General features: G+C 42.2%; 1 protein-coding gene across 2 annotated transcripts in view; it reads left to right on the top strand.

Annotated features, from left to right (window-relative positions):
- The window catches only part of SPPL3 (signal peptide peptidase like 3), a 59,113-nt gene that overhangs the window by 25,017 nt on the left and 7,268 nt on the right, over positions 1–26,828 (top strand). For both annotated transcript variants that reach the window (XM_061370626.1, XM_061370627.1), the window contains exons 2-6: positions 9,284–9,361; positions 15,289–15,377; positions 18,274–18,393; positions 21,674–21,752; positions 22,503–22,615. In XM_061370626.1, coding sequence (XP_061226610.1) covers positions 9,284–9,361; positions 15,289–15,377; positions 18,274–18,393; positions 21,674–21,752; positions 22,503–22,615 — 479 coding nt within the window. The remainder of the gene's footprint in view (positions 1–9,283; positions 9,362–15,288; positions 15,378–18,273; positions 18,394–21,673; positions 21,753–22,502; positions 22,616–26,828) is intronic.

Below are 26,828 nucleotides of genomic sequence, written 5' to 3'. Positions count from 1 at the left end.
ACTAGCAGAACCCAAGCTAATTGTTTGAAAAAGGAGGCTTTATTGGGAGAGTTCTGTTAATGCCACTGAAGTCAGAGGTGGGGTAATACAAGGTGGCTAAAATTTGCAGTGTAGAGCTGGCCTATTGGTGTCTCTTGCCTCAGACTTTTCATTTTCAAAGCAACATTGGCAAATCGTGCATGAAGCTGGATTCCTTTAGAGTCAGTTGTCAAGAAGGGGTAAAAGTTATAACTGTGTTAAAAAATGAAACCAGGGCTGTGCCTTGGCTCAGCAGTTTGCTGGGGCTGGCCTGCAGTAGGATGCCAGCGTTCTGGAACAAGTTAGCTGATCTGCAACAGCTCAAGTAAAATAAACATGACTCAAAATACAGAATTGCGTAAAGCATTCACTACTAACTGTTTTGATGTCAAATGTTTTTCCATAGGTTCTTGTTCAGTTTAGTGCACTGGAACGATACCTACTAACTTTTATTCCATGGGGCTCCATTATCGCAGACATCATCATGGGGATGTTTAGTTCACATTTTCACAAAACATTTGCAGTTGTGGATACTTGTGGGCCAGTTTCAGACCCTTCTTCTGGAGAGGATTCCTTGGCTTCTGGTGACATAGATTTGGCAGTAAAAGCATGCTCTGCTTTTCATGACATCTTGTTCTTTCTTTCTCTAAGACAGAAAGAAGGGGAGGTTCCCAGGTCTTGTTTGGTTTGTTTGCTTTGGAGCAAAAACCCCAATCCAGGTCAACCAACCAACCTTCCCAGTAAACTACTGAGCCTCATAAAAGTAAATTTATTTGTGTGTCTAGGTTAGAGGTGAAAATCCAGCCTCCCATTCAGTTTACAAATGCATAGTGTGAAATAAAAAGGCTGGTATTTTTTTTTTTTTTTTTAGGCAGCAATATCAAAGACATACAGTATATTTTTGGGTAATTTATTTTGGTTCTGGCTACCTACTACTCAGATATGTGTGTCCACTACAACTTACTTGAAGATGTCATTTTTATCCATTAACCACTGATAGTAAATTTTGCTCCCAAGTCCTCCTGTTTAGTGTAGTTCCATTCTGCCAGAGTGGTGGGGAGCTCAGGATCTGAGAATGCTTTTGGGATGCAGGGATGTTCTCTCTATTGGTGGGAAACAGTGCTCCTTTGGGCAAGTAAGGTATTCTTCGAGGCAGGGGCCTGAGAGGAAGTGAGTGCTCCAAGCTGAATGTGAAATCTGGAAAGCTTCCAGTTACTGTAATTCTTAAGCAGTGTGAAGCATGTAATTCTTTGTTCTGTTGGCAAACAGTTGGGTGAACCAAAAGAGTAGCTCAGATAATGTTTTTAACAGAAAATATAGCGGGGGTGTGTTTCGCAGGATTGTGCGTCCTGATGCCTTACTGGACATACACTTCATTTTCATCTCAAAGTGAGCTCAGAGGAGTGCTTCCTCTTAGCAGTTGGGTTGGGAGCTTAGAATTTGGGCTTGAGGGGAAGTTTTAGGAAAGCAGTTTTCTGGAAAGGGTATAAGAGGGAACTGGGGGTTTTAAATTGGATGTGTAGAAATACCTAGCATCTCTAACAGTATGAAAATGTTCCGAGACCTCTGTCTGATAAACAGCAGAATTAGTCTCTGGTTACAACTTTGAAATGCCTGTCTGAGCCCTAACCACATCTGCATAGGAAAATCTGTTTTTAGTGGGACATCTCAAATTACTCTGGTTTGGTTTGGTTTTTCCACTTCAGACTTGCTTCAGGGTGGGTTTTTTTTTCTGATATACTCCGTGTTTCCATAGATTATTTAGATGAAGCAGACCTTATCTGCATGTGACAATTGAGATGAAGTTGTAAACTTACTTTAGAAAACAAGCTATTCCTTTAAGGTAAGTGAAGCCATGGCAATAATTTGCTTGTTTTTCCTATGAATCACGCTGAAGAATGGAATAGTGTTGAGATATGTTTACAGCTCTGGGTACTATGACTTCACGCTTAAAATGATACCTTTAACTGTTACACTCAGGTTAACTTTGGTTTGGCAGCAAGCCTAATGGAGGCTCTTAAATATGTATATATCTTGCACATGTAAGGCAGCTGAAAGAGGCTTTTTAGTTATACCCTTGACCTGGAATCCAGTAAAGGAAAAAACAGTATTGGTTTTACCTACCGAGTGAGGCTGCCTCCCCACCAAAATGAATATTAGCTGTAATTGATCTTTGTGTACATGGTGGTTCTTTTCTTCTATGTGCCCTAGGGCCATTCTCTGGAGTCCTTGACTTTGATCTGCTCATCTTAATAAATTATGCTGCAGTGATAGCTCACACATGCCTTGCACTGTAGCACCACAATATAATTACTCTTAGCAATAAATTATCCTGATCATTGTATCCTCTAACACCTCTTTTCACTTCTTTTAAGGAATAGAATAGTTAGTAAATATTTGGAACATGTAAGAGACAAGTAGATTCAGAGAAAACATTTTCCTCCCAAGTGGCATACTCTTCATGGTCAAAAGAAAAGAGGTGTCACTGCGGCATAGTGAAGGTGAATACTCGTTTCTGTCTACAGCTGATAGCTCCAAAAGCCGAGGGTGGGGTAGGGGAAGTGAGTTGCAAAATACTCTTCAACTTGCCTTGAATTTACCAACTAGTATTTCTTGACTTTCTGTTTTTCTGTTGCTGTAGCAATCACTGAAGTAATAAACACATTAAATAGCTTCTGAAATACATGAAACCCTTGGAGCAGGTGGGAACTTTCCCCAGCCTTGGCGCTGATGTTTAAGTCCAGGTTTCCAGCAGAAGTTGATTGATGAGTTTTGGTTGGTTTTTGTTGTGGTTTGTTTTCCATTTCCCTTTGAAAGAATTGACTGTTTGCTGAGGTGGGACCCTCAAACTGAATGTGTGAGTTCAGCAAGTTCTCAATGCGGGTGATGAGTAATAGGACAGAGAAGGAGATGCTTCACTGTCACCCTTCCAGTGCTGATACCTACCTGCGAGGAGTTTTCTTCTGAAGAGAATAGAAATTGGGAAAGTGGGATACATGTTTTGGTGACCATGGATTATTGTTACGAACCTTGTGAGGAGGCAGTGGACACTCAATAATATAAGGGATATTTGAAGTGTAGGTGAAGATTGCCATATTGATTGAATAAATAGTCCTGTCTTTCAATGTGGGCTGAAGAGTATTTGAAGTGTTGTGTGGGCACTTCTCAAGCAGTATCATCTTTCAGAACTGAAATATGCAAGTGAATTCACATAGGGATCCAGTTTACCCCAGTTGTGTCTGGTATGAGAAGCTCCCCATGAGTTTTGAAGGGCTTTTTGTGTGAGAGAAAATATATGGGCTAAAACTGCAATCAGAGGCTTACACTAGATGTCAAGAAGAGTCTTTCACCAATTAATAGTTAATGAATTAGTCTTTCACTAATTTCACCACTGGGTGTTTTAATCAACAGATGAGGTAAACATCTGTCATGACTGATTGATTGTCTTTCCCCAAAGCAAGATCAAATTATAACTTGGTGAATTAAATGATCTCTTTACATTCCTGTCAGTGGGAATTCTTGTGATAGATGTCTGCAAGTTGTAGATTTGGTCCTGTTAGGTAAAGTAAAAGCTCTTCCATTTTAATCCAATCCTTACTGGAGCCTATCTAGATACTTCCTTGTATAGTTTTATTTTCCTCAATTTTGAAAGCACTTGGATGTTATGATCACTTGTAAAGAAAAATACATGATGAAAGGTGATCTCTTCATGTGAACTTTGGAATTCATCTACTGCACTAACTAGTTCATGTGATTTGTTGCTCTATTGTTTGCGTTCTCATATATATGCAGTAAACGCAGGGAAAGTTTATCTTGCTGCTGTTCTAACAGCTTTTGTATGAGAATGATTTGTGTCCAAGGCCTTTAGTGCGCACTGCTATGGAAGCTTCAGTTTACGGGCTCCTCGTTCCCTCCTAGCAGAATTCCTCACAATGGTATCTCTTCCACTTGGAAGTCAGGGGAGTAAGATTCGCTACTGACATATTGTTTTCTTTGGATTTCATTGGATCAAACACTTGGTAGGCTTGTTGTGCAAACAGAAAGGAGTATATGTGTAATTTCAATCACATAAAACCTCCCTGGTGTCTTAGGCAGTAGTTTTGGGGTACTTAAACCAATGCCACCATTGAAAAGCCTTCCCTCTTTGCTTTTATCTCCCGAAACAAGCTGTATGAGGAATATGAATCACTTGAGAAACTTTCCCATTCATTCTTCATTATTATTCAAGGAGACAGGTCCCCTGATGTACTTTTCCATGTGGTTTTGCAAGCAGTTGTGCTGGTACAGGATGAAGAAAGGGAAATGGTGACTGGCAAAAGGAGAGAAGTTGCTTTTGTAATGGCAGCATTGGGTTGTGGTGGTTTCAAACTGGCCCATGACAAGTAGGTTATGTAGAGGGTAACACCCTGCAGTGTCATCAGGAGACAAGTTTGATTCCTTGTTCTGTCTTTCTCTGGGTCTTCCTTGAACAAAGTGAGTTGCCTAATGCGGGGGGCAAAAAGAAATACCATGCTTTGCCTAAGGGAATTCTGCTGCCGGCTTGGAAAGTCTGCTGAGACTCTTGGCAAGAAACTGCTTTTCTCTTGATGGTGAGGAAGAGCTGACATATGAAAACCAGTGCTTCCTCAGTGGAAGAGCAAAGGAAATAAGGAAAACAAAAATTCATAAGTACATAATAGGAAAACAGTAGGACTAAAAGAGAGGATTTTACAAGAAATTCCTAAGCAGGCAGATGGCAGAGACCCTGTAGGGTGAATGTTCCCAAAGACAGGTGACTTTGGACCTGTGGTAATGGGAGAAAAGAGAGCTTGACCTGCAGCTACTGATACAGAGAAAAAAAGAATGTGCAAGTGTCTCTGCTGTTACTGTTGTTGCAACTTCTACTAGCTGGGTACCATCTTCTCTAGCTGGGAATGAAGCAGGTCTCTGTTCCCTTGGGAATACAGAGGTTATTCATTTTTTTTCCCCAGAAGGGAGAGTGCTGCTTGGAACACCAGCTGTAAGTGGTGTGGTGTATTTTGCATGGTTACTCTGGGATGCATGGAAGTGGTGGTGTGTCACAGTGGCTGGGCATCCCTGGAATTGTTCTGTAGGTAAAGGTCCATGGAGCAGTCTGTGCCAGGCTGGAGAGCTCACTGCTTGGATTGTTGTCTGGACAATACTTTCACTGTATAGCTGTAGGGCTGACACACAGAATATGTTACAGAACAGTGCTTGCTGTGTCTCTGTCTTGGCATGCCTTAGCAGGCTCTGTGTTGTAAGCACTTGCTCATGAAGCTGCCAGAAATAGATGCCTGATGGCAGAGAATTAGCTAAAATTGAGCTCAGCCATGTAAAAATGCAGGTTCAGAGTGAGATTTTGAGTTGTAGAGAAAGCATTTGGGAAGTCACCTCTCACTAGCTGGCTGAGCAAAGGAGCTTGCAGAGGAAAGTGAGCCATCAGTGTGTTTGCTTTTGTGAAATACATGGGTCTAATAATTAGTTTTAGTTATTTGTTACTTGACTGAGTGATAATCTGTCTGATAGTTTGGAAGTAAGTTACTTAATCAGACTTTCCCAGAAGGATGTTGAATTTCAGGTGTTGTAGCATAAGAATCCTTAAAAAGGTATTTCCCTGGGAAACCACTTGTCTTTTGTATTTTGAGCAGTGTTCTGCATATATACCAGAGTATGAAAAGGGGTTGGTGGGTAGCTGTTCTTGTAACATAGCACGCAGGTGAACTGCTCTGGAGTAAGTCCTTCACGAGACAGCAGTCTTTAGCATGGCTGTATCCAGCATTAACTTTCAGAATGAGAGGGAGGAATAATGATCTTCATGGATTGTCATGTAGTAAGTACTGAGAATTGCTTCTACAATCAGTTTTTAAGTCAGAGGGTAACAATGCATGGGTTTGTTACAGGTATTTTCTGTACATTTTCCGCTACTTGTTCTGAGATGAAACGCTTAATTTTCCACAAGTACCTTGTAGAAGGAAGATGGTTTCATTTCATCCGTGCAGTGGAAGGCTGGTTAAATGTGACTGTACAAAGTCTACTCCAGCTTCTGAAAAATGGCATTAGTGTAGGTTTTTGGTTTGGTTCTGGCTGATCCCGTTGGAAAGTAGCACCGATGCTGTGCTTGGCTGTGGGAGTATGTGAACTCGCATACTTGAAATGTAGGAGAACCCAGTTAGATGCAGATGGACTCTGTTGAACTTGTAGAAGGTCATTTAAATTTCAGTTAAAAATACAAATGGGTTTGCAGATCACTGGCATTTTGAATAACATTCAAACCTTTGAGGCAGCCTTACTTCTCGATTCTTTCATGTGATGCTGTCATCTGCTTATTATCTCTAGTCTAGATTAATGCATTAGAAAGTGTCTATTTGGGGTCCAGGGTTCTTAATGAACTTTCCAGTGATTAGGATTTTAAGAAGCAGATCTGTTTTCAGGTTTTGGGCTGTACCTTATAGAATGTTAAAAGATGCAGGGGTTTACTACGATGAGATTCCCTTCAGCACTGTGAAATTATTCCTGAGATTTGCTTGTGGGCTACTTGTGTTGGAAACTTTGACTGGAATCTGGACCTGCCTGAGCTGCTTGCTTGATTCCTGCTGTGCAATTACTCTCAGGCTTGTCATGCTGTGTCTGGTTTGTGTTGCTCTTTTTCCAGCTGCCTCAGGAAGAAGGAAAGTGTGACTGTATCTTCCTGGTCCCTGTATGAAGGAACATGAATTTTTTCTGATACCAGCATTGAGTTTTTAGGATGCCTTGCTATAAGATCTCTGTGTGGAGGGGTCAGGAAGCATCACTGGTCTGAGTTTATAATTGCACTATTTCACTGTTCTTGTGTATGATGGAAGGACTTTAATTCACGTTTCCCCCTTGCACAGAATCAGCAGATAGCTGTCTTCATCATCACTGCAGTCTATCAGTAGGGTTATGGTATATGAGATCATTGTTTAGAATGAGTTTACATGTATTCAATTTCTTTCATTGTACCAAAGGGCCCTCAGTTTTTAATAGACAGCTTACTGGATGATGCTCAGGGCTGATCCGTGATCCATGTATCATCCTTATTTTATCTGTTTCATGAATCTTTCTAACATTTACAGCCTTGTTTTAACTAATGTTTAGTAATTATGATAAAATGGCATTTTAATTATCATAGCTTCCAAAGTTGCTGCTGAATGATGAATTATATAGAAAACATTGTTCATCTCAAAAGTATTTGCCAATTTATGATAATAGAATTTTATGAACATCAGTTAATAAAATTTAGTGCATAACCCTACATGTGTCTAATCCCAGTTGAAATTCCATTTAATCATTTTGCTTTTCTTATAAATTTGGAGTTCCTGAATGTCCTTTTAGTAGACGAATTCCACTAGTGATTCTCAAGTCCACACAGCATACAAACTTTCCCTTTCCCTTTGCTCAAGGTTGGGGAAGGAATGCTTCTCTCTGAAGGTAGTAACATGACATAAAACTAGGATGCTCATCCTTAAGCTGTTTCATCTAGGTGTGTGCCTAGCTGTAATCATTGGCTAAAAATAACATGCTATGAACTATACTGTCTATAATCAACATTTATATACACTGGTGTAGTTACATATTGCATGTATTTGCATTTCAGTATATTGATCTTCATGAATGCTTTTAAGATCTCTGTTCCCCAGCCTGGAAGCTAAAGGTCCAACATGGCTGAACCCCAAAACTTAAGATTATGTGTTGGCCAGCTTCTTGAGCAAATAAGACATCTGCATTTTACTTTCAGCATGGGGTTAGGTTGAAGTTATTTATGTGATTAACCAAAGTAGTTTCTCATTTCTTAAAAAGCCTGTTCCACAAGTCTGTAATTTCATCTAAAAGAGGCAGTCTGGTTTTCAGGGGTCTTTAATATTGAATTTCTGTAGTAGAAGGTTCACGTTTGTGTTTGTATATTAAAATAGTTTAAAGTGTGTGTCTTGTGGTTTGGTAGTTTTCTCTAGATTGCTTTTGAATTGGGAGTGGGATGAGTGATTCTGTAACTGTCTTGTATCTTTAGTTTTTATTTGCCTAGTGATATTTAATTTGGAACACTCATGTAGTTCAATTATCTCTGTTCCGGATCCATAGTCTTGCTGAAATGAGTCTTTTTGTTTGGTTTCCAGAAATACCTTGTTCTCATCTTTGCAGGATAAGACTCATGCAATTACCATTGGGCATTATTCTCTTCCCTTTTCGTTACTTTAGTACAAGTTGTGGAAGAACTGTTGGGAGTTGTAGTGTGACCCCCAAAGCCTCTCTATGTCTGTCATATCCCTGCCAGCATGGTGGCCCCCTGCTTGGCTTACTCCAGTGTGCCAGTGGTTTTCTCTGTTGGGCCCCCCGAAACTGCAGGCAGCACTTGAAATACAGCTTCACAAGTGCCAAGCAGAGGGATCATGTCTTTTGGGTTGTGAGCTCTTGTTGCCACGTTGGTCCATTGCTCAAGGTCCCCATTTCAGTATTTTCTGTCCTCTAGGACATCAGCCCCACTCTCCCCAGCTGGCTGTCAGATGGGGACCTGTTGAGGTTGCCTTCTGTTCCTGTGTGTGCATGAAAAGAAGTTTCAGTGTCAGCTACAGAGTAGGGTTTGGTCTGTCAAGGTTAGGGGAAAAATCAGCAAATACTAAGATTTGTATTTCTGTGCTTTGAGCATGTAGGTATGTTCTATTAGGAAACTGATGTAAATCTGGCTTGCAGGCTTCTGCTGAAATTTCTGTCGAGAATCCTGTATCAAGTGGTCTGCAAGATGTAATGGGGAAGTCGTGTTTGGTTCCATAAATGCATATTGCAGGGTGTTGTGAAGTTTTGGGTTTTTTGCTGGTTTTGTTGGGGTTTTTTTGTGAGCCAAATGAACCTTGACTGCCACACTGCAGCTTAGCTGTATCGGTTAAGACATAAGAAGTCTTACAGAAACCAGGTTAGTGTCGTTTACGTGCCAGGTTGCCTTAGCTGCAATTGAAGAAATTTTAACTTGTTTGAGAAGAAAAAAATCTGTCGTGGTGGCTTCAGAATAAATCACCACGAGGCTTTTAAATTGTTCTTGGGTTGTTGCACAGATTTTGCAAGCTGTGGTCTTGAATATAAAATGTTAATTTACAAGCAAAAGGTTTTACGTTCCTAGATGATACCGGAGCCTTAGAGAGAGCTGCCGTAAAGATTTGTCATCGATCCTCTATTTGTATTATAGTAAGAAAAAGAATTGTAAATGGTACTGGAGAAATGGACACTTGTGACACCTTCTTTTTCCTAATTCCAGGGCATATTCCCTTGTGGATTCCAGTCAAGTGTCTACCTTCCTGATTTCCATTCTCCTCATAGTCTACGGCAGTTTCAGGTAAGATTTTTCTCTAAGGTTCTCCAGAATGTCTCATTTTCTAATAAAAACATGGCAAGTGACTGAATAGAGTCCATGCCTTTTGTTTCATTGTGTTGTTGTCAGACTGATGGTGAATGAACTATTCCTTGCTTCTGAAAAGGAAATGGAAAAGGAATAAGAAAATACCTCATTGAGATTTCTGAAAGACAAAATTGTGTGTCAAGTTACAAGCATGTATAAGATAACTTAGGAGTTAGTCCTTGAGGACAGCTTTGTAAAATTGGATTTTGGAGGGTTTGAAAGGATTTTCAAGAGACAGGGATGCGGTGTCATTGATACATGTAATATTTCAGTGTTGGTTGATTCAGCATGTCCTTATGATCGCAAGCAAGTCTTGTAAAACAAGATTCCCAAGTCCCAGTGCTATTTACTTGAGTGTGAGTAACAGCTTAATACAGAAGTGGGAAACACCACCAGCGTTGTATTCCAGTAAAGTGTCTGAGAACTGCTGCAGAATAAAGTTGAATATTCAAAAATGAAATTAGCCCCATTTTAGGAGACTCGACTATAGAGAAAGCACACTTGTCCCTTTAGACTTGCATTTTGTGTTGGAGCTTGTTTTAATGTAGTGGCCCCTATGGAATGAAGTCTGTACTGATGTATTAAAACAACGATTAATCACAGCATGAAAGCATTATTTTTCTCAGGCTTAAATACGGCATGTTTTTCTTTCGTTTCTTGAAGAGCATTGCTTCATTTAACAAGTCTATGATAAAAGGCCATACACTCACTGTGAAGTCTCTGAACTGCTATGAGTATTCCTGAAATAGAATATAGCCATGGTCATACATATGATGTAAGCTGCAGCTGTTAGGATGAGAGGTTTTAAATTGCCATCATAAGCAAATAAGATCATATAATGAAAGAGCCAATTTTTGGTAAGAGCTATCTTAACAAGTATTAGGTAACAGCACTGGTGATGGAAATAAAACAGGAAAACAAAATCTAGAGATGATGAAAATAAAAAGGAAATAAAAGAATGTATTTGGTATTTTTCATCAAGTTTTGGGTCAGTTGAGGGACTAATTCAATTTGCAACTATTTGAGTTTATGCATTTGTGTAAAAAGAACATAGCAAGAAGCCATAGCATTTATGAAAATTCAGTTGTGAAAACATAATGCAGCAGGAGTGCTTGAGCTTAAACTGCCTGCTCTTCTCAGAGCTCCTTGCTCTTAAAAATCTCTCCCTGCTATTTGCCATCCTATTCCTATATACACATGCTCTTTTACCATCTTGTGCGATGCTTTACATTTAAAATTGCCCATGCAACAAGGACTGCAGACTTCAGCGCAGTCCAGCTCACTGGATGAAGTAGTAGAATGGTGATGGATACAAACTAGTGGACGAAATGTCCTGTTGTAGTCCACTTCCTTTGCACATGTCCTCAAGACCCCAAGATACAAACTCTTACAGACCAAGAGAGGGACCCTTAGTTCTATGTTTAATTTCCTATAAGTAGTTTCCTTAGCAGATGTCTGAGATGGAACTTGCAGTTATGACGGTGGCTTGGACAAATTCCTGTTCTGTTTGATGAGCAAGTGAGGACAAAAGCAGGTTTTTTACAGAAAATTGTACAGTGGTGGTAGGAAACCAGGTAGTAAATGGCAAATGGTAGTAAATGGCAAAATTTTATTTGTCTTGTAAATTCCTAAAGTAGTAAAATAAAAACTTCCGGCAAAGTGGGTGGATTTTCTTAATTTTCTTAGAAAAGTGACTTGCCAGAAAGAGGAATATTATGGCTCAGGGTGCTCATTCTCAAATGACAGCAATGGTGCCCTCGTCTAGATTTGAGTGTTTCATCTTAAATGGAGCTGTCATAAGACAAAAATACAACAGCACTTCTTAGTTAACTGTCCTGTTGCAGAAAGTGGGCTTGGTTTCTGATTTTCAGTCTGAAAAGCAGCAAATAGAGTTGTTGTGGTATTGCTATGGCAAGTGACTTAAACTCAAGTGCAGTAATAGGATCAGAAAGAATTGGGTGGGTGAGTCATTAGGATAAAATCCATGTGTGTGGTGGATCTAATCTATTGCAAGATGTTTCAGGGGAACAGAGGAAATGCTGTCCACTGTCTTTGTGCATACAAGCAGCATTTGTCCAAAACCAAAATACACCAAAAAACCCCCAAACCCTCAAGATATTTGGAAGAATGCCTTATAGATCATGGGGAAAGTCCACATCCAGAATGCAGAATAGTTTAAATGAGTTCCTGCTTCTCTTGCTGTCAATGAGTGAACATTTACTTCCTACATTTCCACTGGGTCAGGAGTTTTAGCTTCAAACCCTTCTGAACGTTTCTCAGTCCTTGATGTATTTTATTATTGACTGCCAAAGGAGCAAGTATAATCCTTTAAACCATTACAAGCTGTAAACTGGAGCATGCAAGTATATGTGTTAGTTCAGGGGTTTTAAAGAGGTGAGCTTAGCTTGAAACAGGTTGTTTCCTATGGGTTCTTGCAGACAGTCACCTATCCTCATCCAAGTGCTTCTCTGTCATTTAAATGTTGGGGTTACTTTGCAGACAGGTAACAGCTAAATCTTCTTCTATCCTGTCACATACCCAGACATGGTCTCTCAGCTTATGCAAAGCCAGATTTAACCCAGAATCGACCTGTTCAAGTATCTGCTTTTAAACCAAACCAAGCAGCATGGGACGAAACTGGTGTCTTCTATCTCTAGGCTCTGGGTACCTAAAGTACGTGCGTAAATAGGAAGTAGTTCAAAAGGTGTCCTTATGGTTGCCTTTATGGCTTGATGTTTATGGAAATCGGGATACATATTTCACAATTAAAAAAAGAAAGGCTGTGCTTGGAGTTCGTAACCATCTATAGCCACAGTGCTGGCAGGGTGAGCCAGGGTTTGGATAGTCCCTTCTCACCAGATGGTACAACAGCGGTGGTCTATAGGTGCACACACAGTGGGTGCACATAAAATACCTGTGGAAGGTGAGATATTCTTACCAGAGGCATGGGACTTAGGCACTCTTACTCCATACAAGCAGTGAAGCCATTTCTACGTGCACTTCCTGCTATTGTTTCCCTTGTTCTTATTCCCACTCCAGATCTGGTATTGGAACTTGTCCTTTAATAGTTTTACAAATGACTGTAGCCATGTTAGAGCACACAACACATTTCAGGCTCGCTCTCTGTAATATGCATTGAGAGTTGGTTGAATTAACTTGTCTCGGGTCAGTAACTGATTCTGATTGTAGCTTTTGATTTAGAGCAATCAAAGTCTGGCAGTTCTGTGGCAACCCACAATTCTCATAGTCCCAGAGCTGTTCAGTGCCTGTCCTCCCAGAGTAGATTAAAAAGTAACTTCTCAGTATATTGCATCTGCAAGCACCCCTAAAGATACATTCTTGCTTTCATATTTCCTCCGTTGTTTCATAAGAATATTCCCTTGCAGGGTTTCCCTGAAGCATTACTGCAGTGGTGGTGATCCATAGCTGAATCTGAACTTTCATGGTAGTAATGTGCCAGCAGCTTACTCATTCCTTTGGCCTTAGTATAACCCTACTGAGTGGTTCCCTGTGGGAGGCTGAGCCCTGCTTGCTTTGAAACATTGTGCTAGAAATCCTACCAACTTGAGCTGTGAAGGCCCACAGGAGAAGCAACCCTGTAGTTTATTGCCTGATGGGAGGTGCTGGCTGAATGCTGCCTTTGGAAGGCCAGCAGAAACTGGAACAAAACAGCAAGTGTTTCTCAGCTTGCAATTTCTTTACAGCCCAGTAGTTTTGAGTGGATCTTGCTCTACAGTTTCTTTCATTTTTAACTTTCTTGGAGGATGTTTTCTTGGAACATGGTTTAGTGATCACTTTAGTGATAATTTGTAGCAGAGGGAAGAGCCACATCAAAAGCCACTTGGAAATTATTCTTTGATCAGCAGCTGTGTTGCTAAGTGAAAATAATAACCTAATTTATGCCTACTTTTGAGGTAGGGATGTTTAGAGGTAATAATTGCTGACACTTGCAGTGAAAGCAGAGGGGCTGAAGCTGTTCACAAGCCATAGATCTAATAGTTTATTTCCAGTTTTCTTTGCTGATAGCACTCCCTTAAATGACGAGTTGCACAGTGCCATGGGGAGACCGATGGTGTGAAGTTCTTGCTAAACTGCAGTAACTCAGAGAGGAGTCAAATGCTGCACTGAGAAAAGAATTGTCATGTTTGTCTGAATCCTGGATCAAGTCCTGGGGGGTTGTCAGCCTCCCCCCTGATTTTTATATTGAGAGGAAAGTTATGAGGCTACAGTGCATTAACAGGGAAAAAGGAAATATGAATGAAGGATAAAGGCATCCCAAGCAAAATGCAGAGCAGAGAGATCTTGAGAACAAGCTAAGAGAACAAGTTAATTTGATAGAATTTTAGTGGTTTCCATTTCCTCTTTGTATTTTTCACAACTTTTTAGCTGACAATCCATAATCTGTGTACTGTGTGTCTGAGGTTGAAGCTTCCTCATATTTTGCCTGAGCCAACAAGCTGCTTTAATTTCATACCACTTGCATAACAGAAATGGAAGAAACAAACCAGGTTTACATTGGAAGAGCCTTTTTCTCATTTTTCTTTTATATAGTAAAACTGCTGAACCCCTCTTTCTTTAGTACCCCACACTGGTCTTGCTGCTATGGACCTGTGGGTGCTTGATTTCAGCTTGTATGACTGCAGGACAGAATTGCTCACCTGTGCATTGCATAGTTAACATACACAATAAAATGAAATAACTTTCATACCTGCTGAATTGCATAGAACAGTATGGTTATTTTTTACTTGTCTGATAAATCAAATAGAATTTGTTAACTTTGCATAGTGCAGTTACTCACAGCAAAATTTGAAAAGGGGTTTAATATCTGTTGACCTCGAAGTTACTCTGAAGTACTTGGGTGCTGCTGCAGATGTAAGATAGGAGCTGTATGGTGAGAACCATACAGTGGTTCTCTGCAGATTATTGTAATGCATAAATATGCAGCTAAATCATGGATAACATGCATGTATCTGAATGAGGGACTGTCAACTTTGTTGCTAGTATTTTTACTGAAGACAATACAGAATGTAATGATAGAAATACTGGTTGGCCAAGACAGACCTTAAGTGAAATTCCTGGTGCAACTTCTAAATTCTCATCTAACAAATTTTGGCATGTAAGTTAAAGACTGTGGCAAAGGGGGTAGAATACTCTGTTAGTTTGGAACTTTTAAAGTGCCTATCTATACAAATGAAAAGATGAATCAATTACAACTGAGCTGGGTACATAGGGAAATGTCCTGAGTTCCTGTGGATTAATTAAACTGTATTAATTTGTATTATTTACCCAGAGTTCCCTCTAGTCATCTGTTCTATGTGTACATAAAACGTATCTGGTTACTTCCCAGGCTTTGATGAAATTTATTTGATGAAGTAAGACCTTATATTCAACAGACATAAGCTAGTTTTGGTCATCATTTATAATGAGATTTTAGGGGAAGGAAATAATCTTGTTTTTAAAAATGAAACCTGACAGTTGAATTTGACTGAAAAGAATCAAAGTAAGAACTTGGAAAGAATTAAAATTCATCAGAGTATTGAACCATTTATTGCATTTCCATCACGTTCAACACTTCCCAGTGACACAGATCAGTATCTTCGTTATGGTTTGTTGTTAACACTTACCAGCTCAGACCCTGTGGTAACTGGTCTCACTGCTAGAACCTGTGTACCTTGGAGCCTTATCTGTAACTGTAAGCATTTATTTTATGTATTTTATTTATTCTTTGATTTTTCCACTATTCATGGTGTTTTTTCTAGTAACCAGCGTTAAAGGGTTTTTTCAGCATGCTGTGGTAGAATGGTAAGGAGATGGTAGCTGGTGTGTTCAAAACTTGTCTGTTAAGTTTGCTTTGTTTCCTGCAGGTCTCTTAACATGGACTTTGAGAATCAAGACAAAGAGAAAGACAGTAGCAGCACAGCTGGGTCTTTTAATGGCAACAGCACCAATAACAGTAAGGGTTAGCTTTACTCCTTATCTTTCTTGTGCACTTCAGTATGTTTCATTCTCTTTGGCCTCATCTGTGCATGTGTTTCAGCTCTGTGCGTTGTAGATTCACCTGATGGAATAGAGCTGTTTTGTCTGGGCACTTGCCATCTTGCCAAACACTAATACTGCTGTCTGGATCATGCCCATGGATTTAAAACATCAATGTAACATTTCCATAACGCATAAAAGTTGCATTCTGCACAACTGGTCAGGTTTTACTGGAAATGGAAATGACTTGACTTCAGAAAAACTCCACCACACAGTTGAGAAGGGAATGTTATTTCTTCTTGTCTGGAGTTTCTCATGATGACATATTAGCCTCTCCATAAGCAATGAGAGATCTCATCCTATGCTAAGAAATCCATAAGGATGATTCATCTTTGTCAATAAAGAAATTAAAGTATAGAGTTCACATAGCAACTCATTTATAATGGACAAGAACCCAGTCTGTTCAGAATGGGGTTTAATATGTCCACTGCTGTGTGGTGATTGTCCCCTCTAATCTATAAATATATTCCAGGCAGTTTGGCCATTTGAGATGCACTGTTTTGCAGGTAAAAATATGTATGTGAACAGTTACAGTGGAATGCAGTGCACACAATGTGCTGTAAATTCACACCTGAGTTTAACTTAGAGCAATTTATATGGCTGTATCCTGGCCATATGAATTTAGGCTCTAGAAAGATTTGTGCAAGTTTAGAAGACAGGAGTGAGATATGTGGGCAGCCCTGTTCAGGAAACCCTGAATGCTAAGGTTGCTTTGTTTAAAGTAAGAAATACAACTTTAAAAGTATAAATTAAATGACATATATTGCTTTTGGGAGGGGGCTTTTTTCTTTAATATAGGCTCTTGGAATTTACATAGTTGCTGGAGCACAGCTTCTCTTGGCAACGCAGAGTAGAGGTTGCTGTGCTTGGTGATTCAGCAATGAACACTTGAGGCTTTTGGCATCTGGGTAGTAAGAGAAGACAGGCTGGAGCTGGGGAATAAGCACATTAAAGGGATTAGCTGTCAAAATGATCAGAAATGAAATGAAGCACTTTGACATTTAACACTGCAGGCACTAATTCCCATATGCCAAGGTGGTTTGTAGTATGTCACTGCTGGGGGTTTGTTTTGTTTGTTTTTTTCCCTTGGGAAGTTGAAGGGCATGTGAATAAACACTGTTCTCAAAGCCGGAGGAACTAGATCTGAATCACAGATTAGAACACAGGAATTTTGCACTGTCATCGCTGGACTATCTATGTTGTACTTCATTTACCCTTTTGTACCAGACCTCAGTAACACTGAAACCCCAAGTGACTGAGTTCTGCTTTTTAGTTTTCAAATTTATTGTGCTATTTGTGTGTAGGACTGAGAGTGCCCGTGTCAGGGCTCTGTGCTCAGTGGTTAGATTTTCCTCTATGAAAAAGGTTAAATACTGAGGACAGGTACTAAGTTGTAGTGAGTGTATTTCGTGTGTTTGAGGGGTTTGAACGCAGATAGGTTGTTAGGTATGAGTTGTGTACGCAACCCATTATTTAGACAACTTGCCACTCTTACACAAAAAACCAAACTAGATGCATTCTGACACACAGGAACAATGTGTGTGCATATTTACGTGTATGTGCATGTCCGTATGTGTACGTGCATAACACTTGCACAGATATTCTGTTTGATAACCTAAAAGTTTGTCCTTAAAATCCTGGGACTGGTAAAACCCTGCTTCATGCAGCAGTGTCTGATTATTTTGGAATAGCCCAGTGATGTTCAGCGGGTTTTGGTCTCAGTCTTGTATTAATTTTTCATTAGAGACATTTTGGATGCTTCTCATCAAGCATCTGCTTCAGATGTAACCTGTTCTTTGAATGTGTGCCTTACATTTTTAACTGGGTTACTACTTATGGCTTCTTCCCCTCCCTCATGATCAAAGGTGAATACAGCTACAGAGGCCGGTTAACCATGAGAATCTGCAGGGATGGGTGGGCTTTTCAAAGCCCCATCTTCTCAGTTTTGTTAATTCTAAAACCTCATGGTAAAAGATAGTACAGATCTTCCTGTGCCCTAGTTAATCTCCCTCGTAGTCACACTGCATGGTTGAGGTGGGGGAAGTAATCACAATAAAACACTTCAGTATCTCTGCACTGTTTAGAATTGCTTCCAGCTATAAACCAACCAAAGATCATGCTCACATGTTATAACATACAGAGCAATGGCAGCACATGGTGAACTGAGCTGGTAGCTTCAAACCCAGGTAAATGACTTGGGTGTTCTTTGAAAACTGCCCTTCTTTGTTAGGGTTGATGTTATCTGGTGATTGAAATCAGTGATGCAATTTAAGCGCATGGTGGCCTTGACCCAAGTGGAATATGAAGCTGAGGCACCCTTTGCTTGAGCTGGGTCAGCCTTACACTGTCTGCAGCTCTGCTGTTGGTCAGGCTCTTTACCTTGTGCTGAAAGGTTTAAGCAAAACTTTCATATATCCTGTTCAACAGTGTAAAATGAAGCAAGTGTACAATTGATTTATTATTCCTAATCCCTAAATAACGTTAATTTTTGTAGCTTGCACCAGAGACAGAATGAATAACAAGAAAAAACTCATACATTTTCTATCAGCTTCTAGTTCTTGAGTCCTGCCAAGCAGAGCTGTTGCTGTGCACCCAGCCCGCGTGCCCATGTGGTGCAGCTGGAGTGTTTCTGCACAGACTGCTGGGCTCAGTTATGGCATTGCACAAAGATCTTGGAGTGAACGTCTCTATTGCAGCAGTGCTGAAATGGAATATACTGTCAGGGCCCCCAGGGGTGGTGGGGAGGGCAGGCTCTCAGTGTGTGTGTGGTTAAGGAACAGCCAAGTTAAATGTCGCTCTCTTTCCTTCTGCAGGTATTCAAACCATAGATTCTACCCAGGCATTGTTCCTGCCGATCGGAGCGTCTGTGTCTCTCCTAGTTATGTTCTTCTTCTTTGATTCAGTTCAAGTTGTCTTTACAATATGCACAGCAGGTGACTTAAGTTTTCTTCTCTTTATAAGAATTGGAATAGAGCAGAAAGCTCTGATTTAGTTAAATATTGTTGATGAGGGTTGTAATGCGTGACATTGGAACATTAAAAAAAAATCTAGTTTCACAGTTGTAGTTTCATGTCTCTGTGGCTATTAATAAAGTGACAAGTAGTATTTGAGAAGTATTTTCCACTTGGAGGTTTGCTAAGCCTCCTGAACTATAAATTGCCAGTGTTCTGAAAGATGCTGAATGTGTTATTTTATGTAAAGTTCACTTGTGCTTAGAACTGTAGTTAGAACTTAGAAATCAGTGCTTAGAACTGTACGTGCTGTTCTGTAATTCAGGTAATTTACATGATCACAGCATAACTCTGCAGATCCCATCCAGAGACTTCTTTTCCTAGTTTAATTTTGGGGTTTGCTTTGATACAGTTTTTCTTTGTACTTCTGGTCTCGCTAGTCCTTTGAGTATTGTAATTCTGCACTGCTTGAATTTAGAACAAAAATGAAGCTGCTGTCTGCAGGTAAATTACAGACCCACTGGTCCTGGTTAGTATTATTTACACTTTGTCATTTAAGTCAATTCCAGGACTTAGATTAAAAAAAACCCAAATAAATAAATTTGCCTTTTAATCCTTTTGCAGTTCTGAAAGCTGCTGCTCAGGGCAGCCAGGCTCTTGCCACTGCTCCGAATGTGCAGCAGCTTTTAGAAGTTGTACTCCTCAGTCCTCATACTGAGTCTATGAAGATTCGTAACCCCCTAAATACCTCTCATCCTCTCCTGCATCATGTACATGCAGTGCAGGCTTTGCCCTTGTGTTTTAACTCCCCAGCTATGCATCCTCTCCAGCCTCTTGATTGGGCCGATGTTGGTGGGTGAAATCTAAATCTCTGCTCTTGACATGAGTCTGGAGGCTCCTGCCCAGTTCTGGAAGCACAGTGCTGGAGAGGTCTGCTCAATAGTGCTTTTGTAACTTTGACCTGTGACATACGTGGTCTTTCCTATTAAAATTCAATTACTACTTCAGATAAAGTTTGCTATATGGTAGATATGAGGGGAATATAGTCACACAAATATATAAGATATAAGGGAAGATTAATGACAGAAGACCAGATTTGACTTGTCATGTTTATTGGTCCATTTATTTCCAGAATGACCTTGACATTTATAACTTTATTTGTGGTGTGTAATCATATGATCTTGTGTCGGTTGGGGCTTGTTGCAGCTTTAAGAGGGTTGAGTCTGTTTGGACCAGTGCACTTGGGTGTCTTTATTCTTTAACCTGAGTTTACCATGCTTTTGTGCTTTTCCTTGACCTTCATCAGAGTGTCATTTAGCTCAGGGGACTTAGGCCCCAGACTGAAATCAGAGCCTCCTTAGAAGTTACACAGCAGGATGCAGACCCTGCTGGAGCTGGGGATGTGGGAGCTGTGGGATTCAATCCCTCTGTCCCTTGAAGCTGACGTAGTGCTATTTTACATCCTCCTTTTGTAGACTGTAGAGGATAATGTGGGGAAATTCTGCATTATAGCTGATGACAGGTTCTTAAACCTTCATCCCACAAGGATTTGTCTCTCAGGAAGAGTCAGGAGCAAGGGCAGGCACAGCAGACAGCCCAGGGCTAGGACCAGCTGCTGAGCAGGGGGCAGAGATGAAGAGTTGGCTCATTGCCTACAGGCAGGAGCTAAGCCAAAGGATTGCCCATTGAATAATAGGTGTTGAGACTGGAGGGAAGAGAAACTTTCCATGGGAAGCCTGGACAGGCAGGAATGAGACTGAGAATGTATTAGTGTGATTACATTTTAATTCTTATACTCTGAATGAGGGGTGGCAGCGGCTGGGGATACCAGGACAGGAGATGCAGGGTTCCCTGCTGAGAGGAGCTGGAGGGGGAGGGAAGGGAGAGATTCCAAGGGCAAAAAGGGTTTTTCTGGGCTGATGAAGGGTCATTCCAGCCATGGTGGCACAAGGAGCAGGGCGGCAAGGCACAAGGACCTGGGCAGCAGGGTGCAGGCCTTGCTGGGCAGTGATCTTTGCAGGTGCCTCTGGAAAGGTTCCTAGTTCAGCATGTGCGGAGCTGCCACGCTCAGACTGTTCGTTCTTTCCCCACCCATTCTGCCTTGTTTCCTCCCCTCTGAGGGACTACTGAGGACTGGGGCTGGCACCGTGCTCTTTGCCTGCAGATGCTTTTTACAACTTTCTTTGTAAATGAATTTATTTATTCATTTATATTAATCTTTCTCCCACCAGAAGGGGCAGAATTGAGGGGTGGAAGTGTGTGGTTTGAGCACCCTGTTTCTTTTCTCCAGTCGGCTTATGCTGTGCACTAAAGAGAATGATTCCTTCCCACCCTCTTCATTTGACAAGAGGATAACAAAAAATGCCTTTTCAAACCCAACAGCAGCCACCCCAGTGTAAGGAGTGAGTAGAGGGCAGCACAGAGATTTGATTTGTAGCATGTTGAACAACTCCTTCATTTCCATCAGTTCTTACTGCAGCAGTTTTGGACGTGTGCTGCTGCCTTGTCTGTGTCTTCTGGCCCTCACTGTGCAGCCTGTTAAGCAGTCCTTAGTGCAAATTCAGTGCTAGGATATTTAAAAGAACTGGAAGGAAAAATGATTGTAAACACCAGCAGTTACTGAAGGTTTTCACAAGGGTGTGGATGGGACAAGTATGCTCCTTAAAAAGACAGCGTCAACGAGAACACTCTGGATGCATTCGGGTTTGGTTTGCCCGGCTTTCAGAAACGTACAGCGCTTTGTATTTATAAAAGTGAAGTGTCCAGCTGCTGGCTGTGATTTATTGTAAGTTCTGCTTGTTTCAGTAACAAAGAAAGGGGTCAGAGTGAGATGGGGGGGGGGGGGAAATGAGCTAAAAAGTAGAAAAGCCACGCGAGTTCTGCAGACTGTGTGCTATATTGAAGAATTATGCAAGAACCTCGCTGCCAGTTTGCAGTCAGTTGGGTTTTTGACTCAGAATATTTGAGAAGTGGTTTCCTTGCTGAGCTGCTCATGAATAGCTGCAAGACTTCGTTTTAGCTTTGTAAGGCTTGGGGATTGGCCACTGCATTCCTTTGAGAGCTTTTATTTTGACCGAAGTTTGAAAGCCTGCTAACAATAGAAGTTCTGCAGAAAACCTTGGAGCCGCTCTTGCCTTGATAATACTGCAGCACAGGATAATAGGGCGTTGTTGCAAGAGCTTTTTCAGACTGGAGGAGCTTGTTTGTGTACTGTGGAAGTTAGGTCTGAATGCACTAATATTACCTTGTCTTCTTTTTTCAGTCCTTGCAACAATAGCTTTTGCTTTCCTTCTGCTCCCGATGTGCCAGTACTTAACACGGCCTTGTTCACCTCAAAACAAGTAAGGACTTGAAAAACCTTTCGCTCCTCTTCTTGTTTGTTGTATTTACTTCTTTTAATGAGAATTCTTGAGTGGAGTCGTTGGTTCCGAGCACTGACCTCAGGCCTTTGGGGCTGATGTTTGTGCATACTTCCTGTGTGAACACCATGTTTCCACTTTGAAACTCGGAAGCACAATTCGTGCAAGTCCCCCCTGCTTGCCAGCCTGGGAAGTGTGCTCCCATTGCAGGGGACGTGATTTCCCAACAGTGGCTTTGAAGAAGTTTGGCTCCTTTTGTCTGAGATTTCAGTCTGGGATTTGGTGTGGGATTTTAATGCTTATTAACTTTGGGCCATGGATTTTAATGCTGGGTCTTCCAGAGGCTGGAGTTACACCAAAAATTACAGCTGTTAATGTCATGTTTTGAAACCCATTTCTTTTTTTAGCCTTGTGGCTGGAGTTCATGTTGCAGAAGGCACTATCTCAGATGGCACCAGGAAATAGCATACATGCTAACCATTTCAAGAGAGGTGCCAAGATTTGCAGGGGGGTTTTCCATCTCTGTAGTTCGGGCTTTACACACAGTAGTTGAACGTGAGGAAAGCTTTTATTTTGTTGCTGTTTTGGTACCTATTTGTGGCAGAGGAACTTCCCTTCAGTTGTTCTTGGCATCTTTCAGCAGCAGTTGAGCCTTGTTCCAGCAGGGTCCATTTGCTGTTCTTTAAATGGAAACATCAAATCTTCTAGCTAATGTTTGTGTGTTGTTCCTAGGATTTCCTTTGGCTGCTGCGGGCGTTTCACTGCTGCTGAGCTGCTCTCATTTTCTCTGTCTGTGATGCTTGTCCTTATCTGGGTCCTGACTGGCCACTGGCTCCTTATGGATGGTAAGTATGTGAATCAGGGGATTTCAGGACTGGCTTGTGCCTGTTCTGACACATCCCATCCCTGGCGATGCCTGCTGAAATGTGCACATGTTACTGGCTTGCTGAGCTGTGCTGTTGTGTGGGAGCCGCCGCTGTCAGGAACATGTGGTGTTTGGGACACCTGTTTTTCTGGTTTGTGAAAGCTTCCAAGGGAAGTGCCAGGACACCCATGAGAGGCATTGCACACCTGTGTGGTGCGGTAGCTAAAGGTGTGTGGAGGCAGTGGGGTTTGAGTCACAACTCGATCCTTTCAGTCGGGGTAATGTTTGCTGTGCATCTTCTTGTTGGTCGGCTCAGATGATCAAACAGTTTGTTGTGAGACAGTTCACAGTAGCTGCTTGTCTTTGATCTCTTTGATGCTTGGCACGGATGGGGAGGTGGGTGAAGCTGGCAGGCATCCAGTTGGCTTGAAGGTGTGATTTGTTCATTGCCATGCTGGGTGAACTGAATTCACAGCTTACTGTGCCGAAAAGGAGCTTTCCTCCTCCCCTCCTGCTTCCCGGAGCTCTTGTGCTAGCTCTGGCACTCACTTAATCACATGGTAAACTGATTCAGCTCACTAGAATGGCAGCGTACTCTTTTTTTGCCAGGCTATTTTGCTGCTGCTGCAGTAAGATGAATTGGATTATTGTGCAGGCAGGTATGTGCTAAATTTGGCTAAAGGTAAGTGGCAGCATGACAGGATCTAAGAGAATGAAGTGGATATGATTGCAAAGGGATGATGGGGAAGCCAGGAGCAGGACCTCTGCTTCTCAGCAGTGTCGGGCGCCTCAATTGGCATAGGACATCTCATGAAATGGCACCCTGTGGTTGTGATTGCTTGAGGAAAAATAGTTGGGACAGCATTACATGCCCTTGAAATCGTTTGCTGCAATAGAAAACGTACGTCCCATCGGCTCTCCAGCTCCCCCTGAATGAGGCAGCAGCAGGTCCTTAGCACTGAAACCTCTCACGGCACCTTGAATATGTCTTTTGTTTGAGAGCATTGTTTCATTTGTGCTTTTTGCTGCTCTGGAAGTTCCAGCTGTTGCACTCGAGGGAACGTGTTTCACCGTGCCCAGAGACTGAATGCAGAAGTGCAGGTCAAGTTTGGTTTGTGTGAAGCAGGGTAGCCCACCATGGAATCAGGAGTGCTTCTGGATCTGCAGGAGCTACAAAGCGCAGTGGAATGTCAGGCATGGGTTTTGGCAAAGTCTGAAAAGATTTGTCTGCAGCGAGGTACCAACTGAAGTGTTTCCTGAAAAACAGCTATTTCTGTGAGCGCTTCAGTCTGAAAGAGTGGGCTTGGAGGTAATCAGTCTGCACAGCACTGAGCTGCTGCTGCTGGGTGGTTTCTAGGGTTTACTCCTCTGTGTGGTTGTTTAGGATTTACTGAACTCTGGTGATACTGTCTGGCTTTGGTGCATTTTACGTAGCTTATATGAAGGGAGTTGAACTCTATAGGTAAGCCTCAGTTCATTTGTTCAAATCCAGCTGTATCAATGTTTGTCAATGGCACTGAGCAGGGAGCAGCATTTATTTGCCTTCACTAGGGAAACAGACTCTGCAGTTTTACTCCTGATACTGTACTGCTGCAAATGGGACTACGTCATCTCTGCCTTTACCCTTGCTTCTCTGTAACTGCAGCCTTGACAGCCCAGCTCATCTTGTTTGGAGGGCAGCACGGGCAGGCAGTGCTGCTCGCCGCTGTGTGCAGGGTGTGCTGCAGTCGGAGCTGTGTGGGGATCATCGGCTGTCTCAGAATGAACCAGATGTTGTGAGCAGGCCTCACGTCCCCTGGGCCAGTGGCTGAAGGGGGAAGCAGGGCAGGTGTCTCAAGTTTTGTGTCTGGTTTGCTGGTGTGCAGCTCGTTGTCTCCCTATGAGAGTATTTTTACTTTAGAGCTGAGAAACAAGGAGGGGAAGTGTTTCATGGTGATTTCTAGTCCTTACAGAATCGAGGTGTGGTGGTTACTGCCAGAGCTGTCTTCAGTGCTCAAACACTGCAGTTCCCTCCAGCGTGCAGTAGTTGGTTGAACTGCTTCTAAAGCTAGGGGTGTTGTACAGGATGGAAGGAGCAGATACTGTCTCCAGGGGGTTGTTCTGGTGTGTGATGATGCACATCTATAGGTCTTGAAGTGCCTGTGTCTCAGCGCAGATTGTTTGATGACAGTCATCAAGGGTGGTCCCTGTCCCTGAATAGAGGACACAGCTAGAGATGCACAGTGGGAATGTTGCAGATGTGCACAGTGAACTGAATGGTCATGGACACACTGGGAACTGCTGCAGGCCTTCACTGCTGCGGCCATCGCGCAGAGGCTGCTCCCTGACATGTGTTCTTATTCCCACCCTTTACAACACTCCGAGACTTTTAGAGGAACATGATTAGATCAGAACTTCACCTCTGTTATCAAAGGTCACCTGGTGGCCTGTGGGGGCAGCTTAGACCTTGGTAGCTTGCACAGTGCTTTGTAAACCAGCATCCTGGTGGTTTCATCTGTTCCTGTGTGTGAGAACATTCTTAACCCTCACAGCATCCTCATTCTGCAAGGAGCATGCTTGCAGGGACCCCGAGGTTCATTTGTTCTGTTGGCTGAGGGTTAACTCTTTCAGTTCTTGCTTGCTCAGCTTCATTATCCCATTGCCCAGGACGTTCTACCCAGAGCCATTTGTATGGCCATCTTACACCCCTTCACCACGCACACAAACTCTCCCCTCTTCTTCCTTTCTTTCTCCCCTCTCCCTTTTTCTCTCCTTCTTTCTCTCCCCACTTTCTTTCTCCCTTTTCACTCCTCATCTCTTTTCCTTTCTCTCCCCCCTTGCTTCTCTTTTTCTTTCTTAATGACTGGCACAACGTGTTGGGTGTAGATCTGCCTTATGCAGCGTGTCAGCACCATCCATGAGCCTGGGTACGGATGACTTTGTTTGCTGCCTGATTTGTGGGGTTTCTCATTGCAGAAGGAAGCTGGCTTCCATTTGAGAAGCCTGTCAGAGCTTTGCCTGCACTTTGGCCTGGTTCACTCGTGTTTGCTCTCAGGCATCCTTGCCTCCCTTCTGTGTTTAAATTTGCCAGTATTTCTTCAGGCAGTTGCAGAACTGCACAATTCTTGGTGTGTGTCTTTCACTGTCTCCTTTTCTGCCCAGTCTTTGCTTGGTTTGATGAAAGTGCCTTGCTTGTGTGCCCGTGTTCCTGTCAGTAATGGAGAAATCAATTGTGTGGGCAACAGATAAAACTCATGCTGGTTAAAATATTTCCACTTCTAGTTAATTATAACCTGGAAATCCTCTCCTAAATATAGGCCTGTTTGGGCTATTATTAACATGGGCTTTAGAGCCAGGCTGTTCCCTTGCATTTCTCCTCTGCCAGAGGAAGCTGGGGACTGAAGGCTGTATAGAATGAGTGCAGTTCTTTTTCTCTCTGCTTTGCTGTGTCAGATTCTTTAAACCTCGATAATTTGCTTACACTTCATAGCAAGTTGCAGTTGTGCAGCACGATCCAAGGCACGCTTTTCTCAGAGTAATCCCATTACTGTGCTCAGACTGGCCGCCGTGACGCTCCGTGGTGTGCTGAGCTTATCAGCTCCCAGAAGATAAGGTGGGTTTGGCAGAGCCGGTGCTGGGCTGCAGTCCCTGGGCACTGCGAGCAGCCACGCTGGCAGGCCTGCGGTGCCACCACAGGGATGTGTTTTGGTAGTGGTTTGGTGGAGGAGCTGCATGGTGAAAGGCAGGTGTGAGGTGGTTTCGCAGTGCAGCATTACAGCACCAGAGGCCAAAGGTTAACAAATAGCATAGCAAATCTGGTCACACTGTCGCACTGGTGGGCACACAGGGAGTGATCCATCTTCCCTGGATTCACTGATTTCAGGTGGTTAGAACGGGTTTGTGACTGTTTATAATTGTGTGATGTTAGGCAAATATTGACATAGTGTACACAGGAAAAATACATTTACGTTTACAAATGTCTGTATAGTTAAGCGTGCTGGGGTCCCAACAGGGCTCCATTATTCCTTGTGAATGTCCTGGTACCATAGATTGATTTACTTCAAGTATCCCTTCAGGGATTCACTTGTATCCAGTTGAAGTACATTTGAATGTCAGTGGGGTACCATTGGTAGCTAAGGCCAGGCCTAAAGCAGGAGGAAATCACACAAATGTGAAGACTGGGATTGCCTTTGGTTTTTTAGTGTAATACCAGC

Source organism: Neopsephotus bourkii, unplaced genomic scaffold, assembly GCF_033783945.1.
Source record: "Neopsephotus bourkii isolate Nb327-2 ecotype Australia unplaced genomic scaffold, CSIRO-AGI_Nbou_v1 NB_1542, whole genome shotgun sequence".
Classification (NCBI taxonomy): domain Eukaryota; kingdom Metazoa; phylum Chordata; class Aves; order Psittaciformes; family Psittacidae; genus Neopsephotus; species Neopsephotus bourkii.
The sequence above is the reverse complement of the archived record's forward strand: the minus strand, read 5'-3'. Positions and strand labels throughout refer to the sequence as shown.